At 43.5% G+C, this 16,382-nt stretch overlaps 1 protein-coding gene across 2 annotated transcripts; it reads right to left on the bottom strand.

Moving 5' to 3' along the window:
* Positions 1 to 6,093: 6,093 nt before the first annotated feature.
* On the bottom strand, positions 6,094 to 16,382 carry dyrk3 (dual specificity tyrosine phosphorylation regulated kinase 3). 2 transcript variants are annotated; one of them, XM_026168296.1, is made up of 7 exons: positions 16,338 to 16,382; positions 14,839 to 15,814; positions 12,687 to 12,796; positions 9,771 to 9,976; positions 9,351 to 9,654; positions 8,846 to 9,262; positions 6,094 to 8,750 (listed from the first exon to the last, which is right to left on the bottom strand). In XM_026168296.1, the coding sequence occupies exons 2-7, from the start codon at positions 14,879 to 14,881 to the stop codon at positions 8,016 to 8,018; spliced, it is 1,815 nt and encodes a 604-aa protein (XP_026024081.1). In that variant the 5' UTR covers positions 14,882 to 15,814; positions 16,338 to 16,382; the 3' UTR covers positions 6,094 to 8,015. The 2 variants fall into 2 exon arrangements, with proteins under 2 accessions (XP_026024081.1, XP_026024082.1); XM_026168297.1 differs by lacking the exons at positions 14,839 to 15,814; positions 16,338 to 16,382 and adding an exon at positions 14,751 to 14,822.

The raw sequence follows: 16,382 nt of genomic DNA on the forward strand, positions 1-16,382 counted from the left end.
GTGACATGTTTAAAGTGGACAGGCTTGGGTCACCAGGCTTATCGGAGCATACAAGGGAGTGCATGCATGTTTGATGGGGAGGGAAAGAAGATAAAGAAAATAAAACAGAATAGATGGGTGATGTCATTTAGGAAGACTTTTAAGGATAGGAGCTTGCCACCACTTGGTCAAGCAGCCTTTTATGGCTTTTAGAAGTAATTTTGTAGGTGTAGTTATCATAAAGCCTGAATGAGTCAACCACATCAGCATACATTCCCGATCACACAAGATAAATATCCTTTATGGTGGTTTCTGTCCTGAAAGTCAGGGACTAAAGCTTCCCTGTTTATTATCTGTTTATTTACATTATCTGATACTGAATTTCAGTGTTTCTTAATCATTTTATATAGTTTTAAGATCCAATTTGAGTAAACAATTTTATACAACCTCAAGTTTATCTTATATTATGTTTTTTCATGCAAACTACCTGTTGTCGAAAGACACAACACAAATACACATGCCTGACACATTATTGGGTGGATGAAAACAAAAATGTCAGAAGAAAAACACTCTCGAGCGCCTGGTTAATAATAAATATGTTGAGCAAGACCAGACTGTGGAAAATTTGAGTAGGTGGGCAGACAGATTTTGAGATAGGATTGCTTTGATGCGCCCTTGGAGCGTCTTCCTAGAGTGTTGCTGTGCAGACCGGTTACTTAAGGCTATAAGAAAGCACACACTAACTTACATACACATATAGAGAAAAAGACACACAGTCAGATTCACCTCTGCAGACAGGGGGATGAGTCATCCTCTATTCCAGTCCCAACTGTGATCCAGCCGGGGTCATGTAAACAAGTCTAGCAAGCTGGCAAACTAAATATGGGGGCTGTATGTACAGGCAGCAAATACATTGAGGAATAGATACAGTTTCAACCAGAAAGATTAATTTAAAGGTTGCAATAGGATGCTTTTTAAAATACATTTTTTTAAAAATGGGGGGGAACAAAGTGTGCACACGGTGTATCATGCAGTCTGTGTGGAATGTAGATTGGTGGGTTGGGTGGGCAAATGTTCTTGAAGTGCTACCCCACCTCTCGCAACGATCTGCATCTGTTCAGCCTGTATAGACATGTGCTCAGCTGTGCATGTGTTTGTGTGTGTGACTAGTGCGAGCTCAGCTGTGAGTGTGTCATTGTGTGCACATGAGTAAGGAACAGTGAGCTGTAGTCAGTCTGCTTTTGTGCATGTGGAGGCATGTGTTGTGTTTGTGTGTGAGTTTGTGTACTGGTGCAACAGCAGGGACTAATGTGGCATTCGCCTGCTGCTTCCCTCGCCTGGTTCGTACCTCAGCTGTTCCAGTGGACCGAAGCCAGACGACACTCATAGCTCTGGTGTGTGTCTGCACTCCGTGACCTGGGGCTGTGTCTGTGTGTGTGTGACAGTATTGTCCATTCCAACATCGTGCAAAAAAAGAAAGGTTTGTGTAACTGGAGAGCTGAAGTGAGCCTACTGAGGAATAAGAGAATGAGCTATGGAGTTCACCAGAGAATCGCCATTCCAGTAGACAGTTCAGTTCAGGCAGCGTTAATAGGCTGCCGCTGGTGGATCATCACAGAGCTCAAAATTACATAAAACGAGCTTCGTAACGAAGTTTTGTAACATGCAAATATGTGAACAAACTAAATCAAAAAGAGGCTCGACAGACCCCTAAAGGCATCCTTTTAATTTACCAAGAAACATCAGTCTCTGTCTCATCCTTAAACACTGGCTAGAGAAGTCTGCAGTCACAGATGACTGCACTAGAAAATAAAAAACAAATTCTTGGCCAATTCTTTGGGTAAACCTGATACTCTACTTAATAAATCACTAGAATTACTAATGACCTCATTCTTTATTAAAACCACGTTTTTCTTATTTATGTTTCTTAATATCTATCAATAAATCCAGCTTTGGCATATCCTCTTGTCCCTATGCTACCCCGAGTGTCTTTAGAAACACCATTTATTTTAAAAGAAGGAGGTGCCAGGGCCTAACAACTGCTGCTGAAACTCCAGCCAGCAGCACCAAATTCTGGTGCAGATACAAGTTGCAGATTAAGCCCTAAATGTATTCTTGCGTCGACTGAAAGTTAGCGTTCTATGTCCAGTCTAACTGCAACATTGTGTTTGATTAAATGTCATTTTTCACACAAACTAAAACTTTTATTTTATTGGGAGCAAGACAGAAATCTGAGACAAATGAACTGAATTTCTGAAAACTGGCTACATGGCAAGAAACAACTGGAGGTAGGGCTTCACTTTTTATGTATTTTAAAGTACTGCTTCCACAGGTTTTAAGAGGGTATAAGTAGCAGCCAGGAGCTACTAATCAAATGCATTTCAGCACCTGATCATCAGCAAATGTGAGCATTTCTGTGAAAGCAGATATTTTGTTGTTTGCAGTTTGCTTGTCTGGAGCATTTCCACCTGTGAGTGTCGCAACAAATTCAGTCTATGGCTGTATAATAATCTGCAGAAAACCCACAAGCTACATATCAGAGCCCTCAGCCAGCAATGTTAAAGTTGATGACAGTACAATTAGCAAAAGACTAAACAAGTACAGCTCCTTTGAAAGGGTTGCCAGGAGAAAGGCTCTTCTCTCTCAAAAGAACGTGGTAGCACGGCTTAGCTTTACAAAGTGGCATCTGAACAAACCACAAGACTTGAGTGTCCTCTGGACTGTAGAGCGGAGATGTTGGACCACAAAGGCCTTTACACACTGCAAACAACCACATTTTCTGGTTGTGTAACACATATATATGATCCCGATGTTTCTAAACAAGAAAAGGAGGAAAAGGAGATCCTAGGTTTATCCAGTTTTCACAAGAAGGAATCAGCAGGGAGAATTTCTAGGTTTGATTCAGGAGTTGAAGCGGGATGACTGCTGTTGTAGATAGTGCATGATTTCAGTTGGGCAGTTAAGCTTTTCTTGGTTCAGGACTGCATCTGAGGAGGCAGAGAAATAAATTCAGAGAACCAACTGACCCAGAGCAGCATTTAGCTGTGTGTCTGAGGTAAAATAACATTATTTAAATATTTCTATATAATTATATAGTCAATACTGGTGCACATTTTGAGCTACGAATACATTTACTTATTCACATCTGCAAAAAATGGGAAAAATCTAGCTCAGAAAAAAGGCATGAAATATTCACACGAATCTTTTTACACGTCCGGTGTGTGAAGGCCTTAACACACGGCGTCGTGTTTGCTGAAATTCAAACACATATCACACAAACATGTCATACCAACTGTCAAGCACGGTGGTGGAGGGGTGATGATTTGGGCTTGTTTTATAGCCACAGGAGCTCGGAAACCTTGCATTCATTGAGTCAACCTTGTACTCTCTGTATGCCAAGGTGTTCTAGAGTTATATGTGAGGTCGTCTGTTTGACAGGTAAATCTTGGCTTAAACTGGGCAATGAAACAGGGACAATGCCGCCAAGCACGGCAGAAAATCTACAACAGAAAACGATCAACATATTTCAATTTCACATCACAGTCCAGACCTCAACCTGATTGAAATACTGTGGTGAGACCTTAAGAAACAAGAAGAAACATTTTAAGAAGCCAGGCCCAAATCCCTCCACGATGTGAGAGACTGACAAAGTGACATACACAACCATTACTTCAAGTTACTGCTGATGGAGGTGGTTCCACAGGCTACTGAATCATGAGGTGATTTATCTTTTTCACATGACTGTAAGCAACATGCCTAAAATGTTAAAATCATTGGCAGATGACACTAATTTATATTGCTCTGGCAAAGGTTTGCAACAGCTTCTGCACACAAATAAAGAACCTTAAAGTCTTAAAGGAATGAATATGTTTTCACTAAACTACAGGGAAACCTATTATGTATAATAACAGGCAAATAAAAATAAAGTTATCCGATCGAATCGACGGCATAGCGGAGCTTGTAGAGAGACAGAAACACATGTTTACACTTAGAGCCAAACTTTTAGGAAGAAGCAGGTCAAGATTTCCTAACCTGCAAGGTAACCAGAAACCTGTCACCACTCTGCCCCTCCTCGTTCAGACTCAGCACCAAAAATCCTGCTGTGGCTCCATATGGTCTGCAGGGTTAGACTCACTGGGAGATTCTCGTGTGGGAGAGAGATGTGTGGGGTTGACAGAAATAGAAATCAGTGTGTCAAAGTGGATGTAGGGACAGAGGAGCTTTACACCATATGGTCAGAAGGTGACTGGGTTGATGTCTAATGGGATTGGTCTAATCTGCTTTTATGTTAATCAAAAGAGATGAAGAGAGAAAGATTCAATCACTTAGCTTTAGAGTCTGTCAAGTTCTACTAGCTGATTGTACGAATCATTTTAAAGGGAAAGCTGAATACAGGAGAAATGCATCCCTGTAAAACCTGTTCTTCTGCTACAGCGCAAACAACGTGAGATGAGAACGTTTTTACAAGGACGGGTTACCACATCAAAACAAAGACAGAAGTTTTCTTGTAGGCTTAAATTCCCTGAACAATAAAATGAGATGGTCTGTCTTTTCGCATGCATTGTCTGCTTGCTTATTTGTTCTGCTTAGCCTCATATTTGAATAAAGATTTTAATAAGGGCACCCTGACCTACTGCTGATGGAAAGAAGGTGCCACACCCAGGCTCAGGCAAAATAATGGTACACACATCATTTTTACCCTAAGGCAACCCTCGTATTTTCAAGATCAGCTGGCAATAAACACCTGTGTCAAATTCTGTTACGTATACCCGGCTACCTAGTCATCACAAACCACTTCTCTAGTTTCTGTATCCAGTCATGTTGCTCAACCGGTTTCTCCTCCTCCTGTTGCATGTGTACCTGACTTTTTCATCCCACTGGACACCAGCCTGCACAGTGTAAACAGCCATGAATCACCAGTGTCTGCGATCTTACGAAAGCAGGCGTCTTCTTCCAAATTTTTCTTGACAGGATTATTTTTAGCAGTCTTGTGTTTTGGTTTTGTCTCACATCAGGACACGAGACACAAAGGACATAAAAGGACAAGAGAAAAGTTGAGAAATATCAGGAGGAGGGGCAATTTAATCTATATATAATGAGATCTAATCAGCTAATCACATGGCAGCAAATCAGGCCGTTCAGGCATGTAGACACGGTCAAGACGATCAGAAGTTCAAACTGAGGATCGGAAAAGGGAAGGAAGGTGATTTAAGTGACTTGGAATATGGCATCTTTGTTTATGTTAGATAAGTGTTGTCCAAAAAGGAGAAAGCATTTAGTGAGCTGCTGCACTCCCGCCAAAAGTCCCCCGCTGACGTCAGAGGTCACACTGCATCGAGCTGGTAGGAGGGCAGCAGTGACTTAAATAACTGTTTATTGGTATGCAGAAGAGCATTTCTGAGAGCACAACACTTAGATCCGTGGAGCAGAAGACCACACCGGGTGCCACTTTTGTCAGCTAGGAACAGGAGTCAGACAGCAGGGTCATAATTTAGCATAATCAACATGAAGTTTCACATGTCACAGAAGCTGTAAATGAACAACAACAAAAACATTACTGTCAGCACTTCCTCATCAGTTTACTAAGATAGCCTGTACTCATTGTTAATTTTGTTGGCAGAGCAGCTGTTTCGGCTCTGGCACAAACACAAGTAGCAGGTACACTTACTTTGTTTCACTACCTAGAACTAAAACGCAGTCCAATAGCCTGGAAGGCTGAATCGTCTTCCCGTATGTGTGCTGCGTATTTTCTCACATCTGTTCCTTACATCTTTATGACTTTAATAAAGGTGGCATAACAACAAGGCAGCCTCAGTATAAAAGGCTATTGACTCATTCATTACCGTCTGTAACCTGATCGCTGACTGAAATCCAGTTCACTTAAAAGTGATTCATTATGCTGACTGCAGTGTAAGCCACTGTTTTCCTGACACAAGCTCCTGATGTCAGGCAGAAAAAAGACCCAAAACAACCCCCCCCCCCCCCCCCCCCCCACACCTGGTTTCTTTGGAGATGAGAGCTTCACACTAGGTGACAAATGAGCAATACATGTCTCATGGAATTTTAAAAATTCATTAAAAAAAGCCCATTTCAATCCAGAAATCACCCCAAAGCTTAACAGTTCACTGAAATCATTTTTATTTTTTCTTAGAAAAAGAAACTATCACAACTTCATTTGGTTACTGTACAGTTTCTCTCATAGTCACTCAGTTTTGATAACAGGTTGTGATTTCATGCTGAACACCAAACACCCTCCCTACTAACTCACACCACTAGTACAACATGACAGTATATGACTTTTCTCTTTTTTTCTTCTTCTTTTTTTCATTTTTTTTTTTTGCATTTGACATCCTTTGATATTCAGGAGTGAAAAGCATTAGAAACCACTTCTATAAAAAAAAAATGGAGACAGAGTAGAAATCCCTGACAGTTTCACTTAGAAAATGAGGGACAAGAGAAAGAACTCTTTGAATGGTGTGGTCCATACCAACATGCACCTGACATGTTTCTGTGTGCGCGTCTGTACGTGTGCATTCTGGACAGCACCATTATTCACTGTGTATGTGAGCGTTTAAGAGGTTCCCTGCCCTACATGAGACAGAGTGAGAAAAAAAGAGGAGCGATAAAAGTGAATGTGGGGGAGGAGAGAGAATCTAGGTCAGATTGTGGAGCATGCAGACCCCCTTCACAGACTCTCGTAAATGCTCTCGCTCTGAGCGGACTGGGCTTGCATGCCATCTTCATCCACAGTCAGGATACATGACTATAAGTGGAACACAGTAAATTTTAAGATTAAGGGATGTATCAAGTATGTCTCCCTGAGAAACGTTTCTTTCAACAGTACCATTAAAACCGTTCGTTTTGTCACTGGCTCGTCTTCCACACATCTCTCCTCCAGAGAATAAAATATCCTGGCTCATATTGAACATACTGCCCTTCATTTTATCCCGTGATCTATCTTTCCTTGCACTACCCACCCATTAGGACCACTACCGCTAACAATCTCGGCAGCCAATTACAGGCACGGGCAGGTGACATTCATACAAAACTTTCCAGCCAATCAACCCAAAGGTGTTTAGGTGCTTTGACTTACGGCTCTCTCCCTCTCACTCTCTATCTTGCAAACCAGTTGTGAGGTACCGAACGCGACGCCTTTGTGACCGAGTCCGAGTAGCTCTACTGTTCTTCCGATTCCCCATTTTTTCCCCACTCGTGTACGGTGAAAATAGGAGGACGACAGTGGGCTATAAATAGGTTGTCCTATGTCCTCTCAGCGTTTTCCATAGTATTAACATCACATACTGAGCTGACACACAAGTGCAAGGGATGAGGAAAAGTGGTGTATGTGTGTGTGTTTGTGGGGAGAAAAAGGAAAGAGGAAAAAATAAACTTCTTACTTCTGTTTTCAGAATCTGTCGCTACATAAAGCCAATCCTGTATTACCAGTCTGAAGGCATTTTTGTTGTATATATGAGGGATAACTGAGTTAAGTGTTCGCAGAACCCAAAAACTAACAATTTGTCTTCTAGTTAAAATCCATTGGCTGAACAAATCTCGCTAAGTCTAACTTGATAAGAGTAATCTCTGTAGCCCTTTTCAAGTTTAAGAGAGTGAAGTGAGGCAAGTGACAGTGCAGGTGTGCTTCAGTGCGTTTTACCAAAACACAACACTTACGTGAGATCGCACACAGGTTAGAGATATTTTCTCATTGAACAAGCTGTCCACTCACACGAGGAAGTTTTCTTTTGTTTTTAAAAAGCATTATCTAATATCAAACCACGTCCTGTGGCTGTAAACGGAAAATCCACAGCCGCTGTATAAAAACTTTTGAGTGTTTCTTTTATTATTCCTCGCTTTCTCTTTTCAACTATTATTAAAAACCAAAGACTGGGGTGTCGACACCTCGCAGTAGAAAACAAATAAAAGAACAAACAAAGCTGTTTTAAAACCACTTTCTCCTTTACTCTGACTCCTCCTGAGGAGTGGGAAAACGTGGCGAGGGAGGAGATTAGAGGATTTTATCTCTCGCTTTCTCTCTACGAGACAAGTTTAGGTAGGACCGTGCGAAGAGGTATGGCCTCTCCTGAATCTCCCATCATGTTGCTTCTAAGTTTGTTGTTACTGGCAGTTGTAGAGCTTAAGCCAGGCCCCCCCTTGGCCAGAATAGAGGGAAAGGAGGTGCTGTGGTGCTCGGGGAGTCGTTTCACAGACGCTCCTTGGCTCTTCTCTGTCCCGGGTATTGGTTTGGGAAGCCTGCGATACAGCCAAGGGTGTCTGAGGGCCTGGCTGGGGGTGAGGCGAGAAGACGGGTCCCAGTCCAAACACTTCTTTATGAAGTCAGTAAAGGCGGGGTCCTCGCAGCCCTTGAGTGCAGCACTCCAATCCTTGCTACCTGGAGGGCCTCTCATCTTGCCACGGCGCGAGCGGGACCCTGTCAGCACAGTGGCTCCGGTGGGCAAAGTGTTTGCACCGCAGTACCGAGGGTGGCCCTTGGAGTTGATGAAGTTTTTTGCTCTTTTGGCCTGCTCCAGGACCTTCTGCGGCGGCATCCCCAGCAGCTCCATAACACAGGCCAGCTGGTCGCCCTCATCTTCGCCGGGGAACAAGGGGTAGCCAGTCAGCAGCTCGGCCAGAATGCAACCAAAGCTCCACATGTCAATAGGAAGGCCGTAACGTGAACCGAGGATCACCTCCGGAGCTCGATAAAAACGAGATTGAATGTAGGTGTAGACCCGCTGGTGTTCAAAACAGCTGGAACCAAAGTCAATCACCTGGTAGGGGCAAGAGAATAAGAAATGATATAAATGAAAATGAAAACCAAACGCACAGACCCATTACAGCACAGACGAGAAGGCGCCGCCTTTACCTTGATGCCGCTGCGACCCTGCTGTTTGAGCAAGATGTTCTCTGGCTTGAGGTCACAGTGGATGATTCTGTGCCTGCTTAAAGCCTCCAGGCACTGCAGGATGGAGTGCGCAAACTTCCTGACCAGTGCCAGACTGAAGCCCTGGAACTTGTTGCGTTTGATAAGCTCATACAGGTTCATGCTGAGCAACTCAAAGGTCATGCAGATGTGGTTGCGGAAGGTGAAGTTCTCGAGCATGTGCACAACATTCATGGTGCCGTTACGATCCTGCTTCCGCAAGTGCTCCAGGATGCGGATTTCCTCCTGCGCCTGCCGGTGGAAACGCTTCTCGTTGCGCACCATTTTCAGAGCCAGGTGTTGCTGCAGTTTGTGGTCATATACCTTCGCAACCTGGCCAAAGCTACCTTTACCAATGATCTGTAGAGAGTAAGAGAAAGGACAAGCATTTGTTTAGCTAAAAATGAAAGAACAAATTTAAAGCCACAAACATCAGAACACATCTGACCTTGAGGAACTCGTAGCGGTAAGCCAGGTGGTCGTGGGCGACGTGAATATAACCTCCTTGCTCGTCATCGTAGCCGCAGTTGTTGCTACCTCCTGCAATTGCGGGCCTCTTCTTTGCATTGGGTCCCACAAAGTAAATGTCTGGGTAGGAGTGGATCTCCGCCTGTTCCAGGGTGGTGAGCTGAGTTCGGTACAGTCTCAGAGCCTGATCAGGAGTTAGTGGGCCGCACACTTTACTGCTGTTGACGCCATTCCCGGCTCCATGCGGGCCAGAGGATTCGACAGAGCCCTTACTGGATTCAGTGCTGTGGCAAATGAGGATGGAACAAATGTGTTAACCGACAGCTTGACTGGTCATCATCTCGCCTGTAACATTTTACTTAGTTAGCATGCTCTTAGTTAGCATGTCCATCTTTCTCACCTGTCCACACTGTGCTCTTTGGACAGGCTGGAGGCTGGGGCAGGTTTAGTGGGTGTCTCATGAGTGGTCCCACTGTTCAGTGTGGTTGCTGTGGTTATGGCGTTGACCTTGCGGTTGCTAGTCGAGTCATCATACAGGTACTTCACCTTTGACGGGGCACCTCGGATGGTCACCTGATCCCTCATTACAGCCTTGTTACTGACAACCTATTGACACAGAGGCAAAACAAGACTTTACAAGACGCAATCGGTGAATATCAGAGCAAATGCAGTTTATTTTGCTCTACAAAGAGAAAACAGTTTCTTAACTGAGGGTCTTCTAAAAATGACTCAAAACTCAATATTATCCTGCATCATTCCAGCTCCACATATAAGACAGAGTCTGCAACATTTTTAAATCCTGATTATTAACAAGAAAAAAAAGGTTGTATTTGATGCAGATCAAAATATCAACACCCAACTGTAGAGTCTCAGGTGGAGAGAAATGAGCAGACATCCAGTTTGCAGTTGGTTAACCAGCACGACAGGATCCAGATCCAGTCTGGCAGCAAATGCTAATGCGCAACGTCCCCTCTTCTCCTACCAACACATGCAAAACGACCCACATCCCCACCTACTTGTTTGTATCCTTGCTTAGATGAAAGATACCACTAATCATTGTTAGTGCTGTCATAATCTTGCTATAAACATTTAACTTCTAACTTACTCCTTAATTACTGCAAATAGCATCTACGTACAAAATGAAGTTCAGAATAAAAGAAAGTGATCGCACAGTCACTAGGCGATTTCCCCCCCCAATATAACTGTCCACAAACTTTAAAAGTGACAGTTCCACCTTTGCTTGGGGGTGAAGGTTAAAGGAGTTTAAAGAACGGTCTCGAGTCTCGCCGGAGAGCAGCTTCGTTTCAGCAACCCCAGGAATTCATTCCTCCTCGCTCTCTCTCTCTCTAGCGGAAAGAACGCTCCGCAAGATTATGGAGCACAAGGGAAATGATGGTCATTAAAGTTGAATTATATTGTTAAACTATAGAAGATGTGTGGCTGTTAAGACATGAACTCACCGAAGCCTTCGTACAAGGAGTTAGACTGGAGAGGGATATATCCTCGCGCTTTTTGTCTCTCTCTTACACATGTACACTTTTTACTCTAAGGGCAGACCGATTTTGGGAAGATTGTTTTGTTTTTTTTTAGGAAAAGTGGGTGTTGATCATCCACGGAGAAAGGACTCAGCTGAGAGTGTGTTTTTGTACCAGGTTTGGGCTCTCTAAAAATAGAGTGGGAATGCGGGATGGGTTTCCATACATGTAACTATATAGTCTTAACTTATTACAACAGCTCTGCTGCTGACCCAGGGTCTCATGCAGCTGTTGTTCCAAAGTACACAGTGAATGTCACTGATCGAGCCCCTTCACCCAGACACATACACAAATATTGACATACATATCAAAGCTCTCCACACGGGGAACAGCGTCTGTGATGGATTACTGACTGACCCGGCTGAAAAATACAATAAAAATTCAAACGTAAGAGGGCTCCAAACGGGAAGAGAAATCAGAGCGTGCGGCATTTTCTCTCACTCAGGTATTACAGAGGGTGGAGTCCCCTGTGTGCAAATCTGCATGGTGCAACAGATGGAGGAGAGCTAATCTCTTTCTGCTACAGAAACACCTCAGTATCTTTTTCTCCTCTCTCTGAAGCTCACACAAGGTTGCAGCAACCACACAAACCTCTGTCACAAACAAAGCAAATGATGGTATTATTACGCTGCCGTAATTTGGGTGACAGTCAGAACACGGCTATAAAAGGTGGGGGCTCATGAATTCAACTTACTATGAGTACAATTTATTAAAGCAAATCAAGCCCTCATCTATCAGTTTATTACTTTAATAGAGCATGAGGCTAGTGTTACTGTCAGTCACATTCACCAGAGGACAGTAACTCTGTGAGCGTGACACAAAACACAAAGGAAGAAGGATGGGACTAGAATAGAAAACTAGGCCTAAACTCTGTGCAAGCCCACTGATGGAGGATTACACGAGCTAGGGGAAGGGGAGGAGAGGGGGAGAATGCTGATTGGTGAGTTTGTTTGTGGGTCACATTTTCAAGCCCAATAAATCTTTACAATATATCAAACCAGCCTTTTTCATCTACTGACATGTAGGCCTGTGGACTATTGTTGTTTGTGTGTATGTGCATTTTATTTTGCCATAGGGGACATTTATAAGATCACATATATATATTTACCTAGGCTAAAACAGATCATTTATTTTTGGTAATAACCCTCCTTTAATGTAAAACTGCCTAAAAAACTCAAAGCAAATCCCTAATTATCTTTCAGAATGGATTAACAGAACAGCAAAAAGTAATTATGGTATATGGGTCAATTTATTGAGATTAATGAGGTCGTATCCTCAATGAAAGTTACCGTAAGCACCGTAAACATGCATATATATCACCTGCTCATTAACATGGTTTGAGTCAAATGACGTGTCCAAAAACAGATGAAGGCAAGATAAGCGCACTCTGTATTCACTTTAGCCGAAAAAACAAATTGGCCAATTCACCGTAGTTTCCCTGACGCAAGCACCGAGAACTGCCGGGGCACCAAACTTTGATGCCCTAGGACAATAAATGAGTCTTACTCACACAATGCTATTAAATGAAGGGTATAAAAATCTACTGAAAGTCACATGTTGGAGATAAGGAAACAGATAAGCTGCCCATCCTACGCAGCCAGAACACAGTGGAACGAGGGAGGGAGGGAGGGGGGGGGGTACAAATGTGATGAACAGGAACACAGGCAAGGGAATATCTCTCAGAGGAGCAGGAAGTCTGGAGACAGAGTGTGCTCCAGCACAGGAAATAGGGCTTAACTGGCTATGCGCGTATGCGTGCGTGTTTGTGTGTGTATACTTACTGTGTGTTTGGGCATTGGGGGTAGCCCCGACGGACTGTTTGTGTCTGCTTCGTCTTTCAGGATGTGGTCGGTCCTCATGTACGAGTCGTACAGACCGTCACCATGGCGAGCTGCAGGGACAATGATGAACAAAGTCAATCAGTGTGATGATGTGAGGCTATTAAATCTGCAGCAAAAGCACAGAACGATCCTCGAAGGTGACGTCAACAGAATGCAATTTAATTTTCTCCACTGAGACGCACTATCCTTGTTTGACCAAATCAGGCAATGTCCTATTAATCATCTCATCAATCACACCAGCAGTTCTAGTTACCCTGATGCTAAAACAAACTGCATTGTACAACTAGACAAATCCCTTGAGCCACCACAGCAAGACATCTTGCATTACACCGATCTCTGTATGCCAGTGGGGATGAATACGGTCTCCCACAACAGGCTAGCTCACAGTTGCAGTGAAAAGACCACCATTATCAGATACATCACTGTAGCTATTGTACCCAATACATTGTGTCTAAGGCCAGCGCTCCAACCTGACCAGCTTACACGCGGCTTAGGGTCCCAGATCGCTAGCGCTGCAAGTGGTATTATTGGCCTAATGGGGCTAACAGATGCCTCTGTGACGACAGCATCTTTCCGTCTGCCCATCTGTCCATTCAGCCCAAATCATGTGGCGCACACACCAGGTGTGTTTGGAATTAGAGCTAATATAGAGGGATGCTTGTGCCTGTCATTCAATAGTGCTGTGTTTCATGCTCACCTCTTTGGCATTGAGCCAAACACCTAATACGAGATGATACGGCTACAGTAGATGGACGAGCACGGCATTTGGGACTGTGGGTGGAAGCCAATTACAAAAATGGCAATCGCTCCCATTGGCCAACTGTTTACCACAACAGTCATCGAGCTTACATGCTAGCTGATACACCAACTGATTAAAACTAACTGTGTAAAGTGCAGCTTGAAATCAGGGTGAGTAGCTCATTAGCCGAAGTTGTGGCGAGTTTGGCGTTCTCCCTCGTGAGTCCCAGAGAGTGCTGTAACCATGTGTAGGTGCGTCAGAGACTATGTTCCCAGCACAGGCTTGCTTCTGGACAGATTAGACCTGCTGCCTGGATACGCACGCATTAAACCTGCACAGCACTGCAAACAGTGGCATTAGGACTACACACACAATATTAGCCAAGCACAGACTCCATTAGCCCTTAGCAAACTCCTAATCGCTCAGTGGGTGCTCAGCACTTTTTGTACAGAATCTGAATTTGTTGTCCAAGCAAAGCTTGAAAGGAAAAAAAGAGAAGAAACAGAGAGCAAACATCTGTGTAACCCCAAACATCCAGCCCACTATGTCCAGCTCTCCCCACTATGAAAACTCCTCGGCACTGTAAAGGATAGAGAACAGGGTTCAGGCAAACAAACACAGCAGCTCATGTGTCATAAAACGTGTGAGCGTGGCTGTGGTGGGGGAAAGGCTCAGCTTTTTGTCCTCTTCCTGGCATTCTGGACAAAGTGTGTTTTACAGAGGCAAGGTAAACCACAGGGTTCATATGACATGACATAACGATGACAGCCCTGTCATTTTTCATTCTTTCTTTCTTGGCTTCTTTCTTATTACCAGCTAAAAAAATAAAATTAAGAAAAAAAATCTGCACATAAGCAAACAAAAACAGATCAGTCACAGTGTCATAAAACAATAATAACACTGGTCATAGTACAAATTCCAAAAGCGCGTCTTAAAAGGATGCCAACTGAGATATTACTGCTTATCAACCCTTTGATAGAACAATAAAAGTTTACGAGAAAGATGAAAATAAGAAAATAAAATAAGCTTCCTGGTGTGACATTCAAAACCTTCTTAGATAAAAGTCTTGTAACTGATCAGGGTAAGCAAAAGGAAAAGAAAACTTGTTAACATGTCGGGTCTTGTGAGAAGCCCACGGCACTGTTACAGTAGCTTATATACGTGCTCTATCCCCACAGACGCGACGTGACCGCGAAGACACTTGTGAAATTAACCAGTTCTGCAGCTACTTGGAGGGCATTTTTTTAAATCCCAATCATACTCACCTCTAAATTACCCCCAAATAAATCCTATTCACACGACCACGAGGAAGCGAACGTACAGACAAACAACGTTTTACTTTGTTTTGGTTACCTGTTGCTATTGGGCCCTCTGGTTTCCGGCTTATTATCATCATGATTGCAATTAATATTAGATGCCAGCATCCAAAGTGAGGGGAAAAATCAGATTAAAAAAAAAAGGAGAATAAAAGTTCAAACTAGCAAACTGAGCTACTAGTATTAAAAAGTCTGCTGTTGCAGTGTTTTGATAGCAGTCCGAGTACCCGTTAGTTGTCTTTTCGACTGAACTCAAGTTGTTTTCCTTTCTGTATCAGCAAGCTTTCTTCCCAGTGTAAGCAGTAGTTTCTTCTTAGTTTTACTGTGTTTTCATGTGTTGCTCTCACACTCGTCTTGGCTAACATGGGCCAAGCTACAATTAAAAAAATGAACAGGCGGTGGGGGTCGTTTCCCTCAGCTAACTAGCCAGCTAGCTCGCAGAGCCACGAAACACTCGTCCGCCGGAGAGCCGCTTCCTCCGTTAGTTTGAGTCCAAATATCACAACTCGATGGTCTGACCCATGTGCCCCTCGCCTTTCTCTGACAGTACAATGAGTCGATCCAGAGCACCATTCCCGTGCCTATTCCTGGTAAGCTGGCTTGGTAGTTAGCAAACAAGAGCCCCCAGGATTTGTCCTCCTTCGGGACAGCTTGGGGGGTGCTTCGCTCGTCTTCGGGGATGGCTAGCCCAGAACAGGCTAACTGTATTCACGCCTCATGTTTATACTGCACTAATAACCGGAGCAGAATCCCCGTCGCGTAAAATCTTCACCTGAGGTCAGTGCAGTAACGCTGCACTGTTAAATCCTTCTCCTGTGCGCTGCGAGTATCTTATTCGACGGTGCAGCTGTGTGTTGTTGCTAAGGGCGTCTTCACTGAGCTCAGAGTCAGCAGGCGGACGGAGGGAGGGAGCAGGGCGGCGCTTACCGGGCATCCAGACGGCAGGCAGAAGGGCGCCCTGCAGCGTCCACATGGAGGTCTGCAGAGGAGCCAACAGGAAAGTGGTCGAGCTTCTGCATGCATAAGAACATCACAGGTTGTTTTTTCTCACATCACTGCGCGAAAAAGCAAGGGGGGAAAAACAAACAAACAAACAAACAAAAGACTGATGTAAAGAATTAGCAAGTGGTGCACTTGTGTAGAAGAGAGCCATAAGTTTCAGAAACACCCGGGCTATTCCTGCGGCAAGAGTCCTGTAAAAGGCTTATAAGCAACACTCATTAGCAATGCTATTATCTCAAAGTAATTATTATATATTATAAAGCAATTATAAAAGTGGTTTTTATTAGAAAGTGGTGCAAAAGGGTCAATAATTTGCTAATTCCTGTATTTGAACTGTGGATACATGCTAAATGTGTTTTTTTTTGTTTACTTGTTGTTGTTTTTTTTTGTTTTTGTTTTTACTGTTTTCAGACATTTCTACAGCACAATAGGTCCACTGATGGGCTAATAAAGTCAGATGCACATATATGGCATAATATACTGTGCCAATACCCTTTTCGTGCTTGTTTGTTAATGTTTTAAGAATATGATTACCTGTGATCTGCAGCCCAAGAATTAAGCATGGCTTCTCCTCTCCCT

The sequence above is a fragment of the Astatotilapia calliptera genome, chromosome 5 (assembly GCF_900246225.1).
Source record: "Astatotilapia calliptera chromosome 5, fAstCal1.2, whole genome shotgun sequence".
Classification (NCBI taxonomy): Eukaryota; Metazoa; Chordata; class Actinopteri; order Cichliformes; family Cichlidae; genus Astatotilapia; species Astatotilapia calliptera.

What these genes read in the sequence shown, in the direction of transcription:
- dyrk3 (XM_026168296.1), bottom strand. Translation starts at nt 14,881, where the DNA reads ATGATGATAATAAGCCGGAAACCAGAGGGCCCAATAGCAACAG. An exon ending in ACCGCTACGAGTTCCTCAAG is followed by an intron (nt 9,263 to 9,350) that starts GTCAGATGTGTT and finishes TACTCTCTACAG; the next exon opens with ATCATTGGTAAAGGTAGCTT. An exon ending in AGGGTCGCAGCGGCATCAAG is followed by an intron (nt 8,751 to 8,845) that starts GTAAAGGCGGCG and finishes TGCCCCTACCAG; the next exon opens with GTGATTGACTTTGGTTCCAG.